This window comes from Octopus bimaculoides, chromosome 13 (genome assembly GCF_001194135.2).
Source record: "Octopus bimaculoides isolate UCB-OBI-ISO-001 chromosome 13, ASM119413v2, whole genome shotgun sequence".
NCBI lineage: Eukaryota > Metazoa > Mollusca > Cephalopoda > Octopoda > Octopodidae > Octopus > Octopus bimaculoides.
Genome location: NC_068993.1, coordinates 44,149,923 through 44,152,485, shown reverse-complemented (window position 1 = coordinate 44,152,485; position 2,563 = coordinate 44,149,923). Strand labels below are relative to the sequence as shown.

At 37.0% G+C, this 2,563-nt stretch overlaps 1 protein-coding gene across 1 annotated transcript in view; it reads right to left on the bottom strand.

The window, feature by feature from the left end:
- Nucleotides 1-1,174: 1,174 nt before the first annotated feature.
- The window catches only part of LOC106867507 (trans-1,2-dihydrobenzene-1,2-diol dehydrogenase), a 19,302-nt gene continuing 17,913 nt past the window's right edge, over nt 1,175-2,563 (bottom strand). The window contains exon 7 of the mRNA XM_052972448.1: nt 1,175-1,635. Within this exon, the coding sequence (XP_052828408.1) occupies nt 1,589-1,635 (47 nt within the window). The 3' untranslated portion in view covers nt 1,175-1,588. The remainder of the gene's footprint in view (nt 1,636-2,563) is intronic.

The following is a 2,563-nucleotide window of genomic DNA, read 5'->3' as shown; positions in this document are numbered from 1 at the left end:
AAACCGTGACTTCCTTCTCCTTTTCTATGAGGAGGGCCGCCACAACCCAAGCCTCATCAATTTCTGGTGGAACCCCTTCAACTTTTATTTTTGCTATCCTCTTACCCATAAAGGACGGTAAGAGGACTGTTTTATTAGTTTTTAATATTTTGGCTGCATTGGCTACCGCTTTATCTACCGTTCTATAATGCACAATTGCAGTTCCATATTTGCTTCCTCTGGCCAAATAGATGATATCGGGCCAGACCACCACTAGTGCCTTATCAATCTCACTTTCCTCCACATGATCCACTCTCCCTTTTTAAATTTTCGTCCATCCTTTTGATAGCTCTGACCAGTTCCTCCTCTGAAGAGGACAATTCTGTTTCACTGGGGTCCGAACATACACGACTCCCACTCGCCATCTCTCAGTATTACCGAGAGACGGCACAACTCAAAAACCGCTGCAAACGCAGCTCAAACAAATACACAATATAGTAAAACAAGCTCGAACAACTCACAGAGACGAAATACCGCTAAGCATTTCGCCCGGTGTGCTAACGTTTCTGCCAGCTCGCCGCCTTTTAATAGATTAAATAATAAACAAACTGCAAGCTACAATGTATACATAATCTGTCATCATACTTCATTGAATATTTGTTGCCATTTCTCTTTCTTTCTAACCCAGGTTAGACCCCTATCATAGAGAACTGCGATGTTGGCATATGGTAACGTCGGGCGATGAAGTAAAGTCGAACACTTGAAATAATGCCTTCATTGAAGTATAAATTTAAAGAATATTGTAAGATTTTTTGTGGATGTGACTGGTTGGTAAAGGAACGGTGAGAGTAGAAGGTTGTACTTCGGGCGTAATAAAATATCGTTGCATTGACGATAAAAGAAGAAAATTAAATGTCACAAGACAAAATAAAAACGAGAATGTAAGAAAAGAAGGCAGTTTCCATTATTAAGCGTATTGGTTTTAAATGGATTTGAAATTATAAATTTATAATATAAATTTATAATATAAATTTATAATAGAGGTAAAATAGAATTATACGTTTAGTAATGTGCTTTATCTGTGAAAACTTGGCAAGTGTTTTGAAAGGCTGTACAGCGGATTTACTAGAAACAGAGGTGGGCAACGTAGTGGTAAAATATTAAAGATCGCAACACAGAATAACAAGATGAAAAGTAACAGAAATAAGATATGTTTATTATGTTTCTTTCAACATTCGCTTGTATGTTTTTATACATAAGTTCCTTTCTTTCATTTTTATTCCTTGCTTTAACATTTTTTCTTTCCTTTTTTTCAACATAAATGCTTTCTCCTTAGGCTTTGTGGTCTAACTTCTCCCCAGCTTATAAAGCTCTTAAAGAAATAATTGATTCTGGAACCATAGGACAGATACGCTACATGGATGCAGCTTTCTTTATGGCTGCCTTTTCATTTGAATTTGTATCTCGGCATTCTTTGGGCGGAGGAGGTCTCTTGTGTTGTTCTGTGTATTTAATATGGCTTTCAAAATTCATATTTAGACAAGAACCGGAGACAATTATTGCTGTTGGAACGATTGCTGACACAGGTAAGTGTATCTTTAACAAAGATTCATGTTACTTCAGTGCCTCCCATGGAGGTTTTGATAATTTTGTGAGCTATAAGGTAATAGAAAAACAGAGTCATGAGAAAGAGAGAGAGGGGAGAGGGAATTATATACATCTACATGCGGTTATTAGTAACGAGGAGCATGCGCCCTTTTATGTCATGAATAATCTAAGGCATATTTTTGTTTCCAGAGCGCTTACAATAAATCAAGGGAAAATGAAGTTACTACAGAACGAAAATATTCGCTAATGAAAGTATAGCAAATAGAGAACATTAGAGTGCCGGTTAGATGTTATAAGATAGGTGCGAGAATTTAAAACCGCTCACAATTAAGTCGCAAAGCTATGCAAATAAAGCTTTAGGATCAGAAATAATTTAGATTAAAGACATTATTTTTCTCAACTCGTATTAATAAAAACCGTTTACCCACCCGAGTGATAAATCATCTAGGTGAGGATATTATCATTTCAGTTTAATATAGGCATAAGGCCTGAAACTTGGAGGAAAGCTGTCAGCCGATTTTGAAATATGCGCTCGAGAGAACGGTCGTTACTCTTGCTCCCTTATTAGCTACGGAACTGCGCAAACAGCTCCTGCCTTTGAGTTTATATTAATAATGAACGTGAGCAAGGTATCACTATTAACTACTCAAGCGAATCAGGTGTTAATAGGCGTGAGAGCGGTTAACAGTATCTAATGTAAATACAAGGCAAATAGCTACGTATACTGCTAAATAATGGAGGCCCTGCAGTATACAGAGCTTTGTCTGATCAGACCTGTACGTGCATTATATAGTTATTTCACTTATCCTTTGTTTTTAATGCCATCAACGTTGCTTAATTTTGATGTTTTGTGTGAGCACCGACCTCACTTAGTTTTCCCTCTTTGCATTATGAGTCAAATTGTGTCAAACATGGAGAAAACACAGACGATGATGATGATGATGATGATATTCAGCTTAAAGGTTCCTAGTTGTGT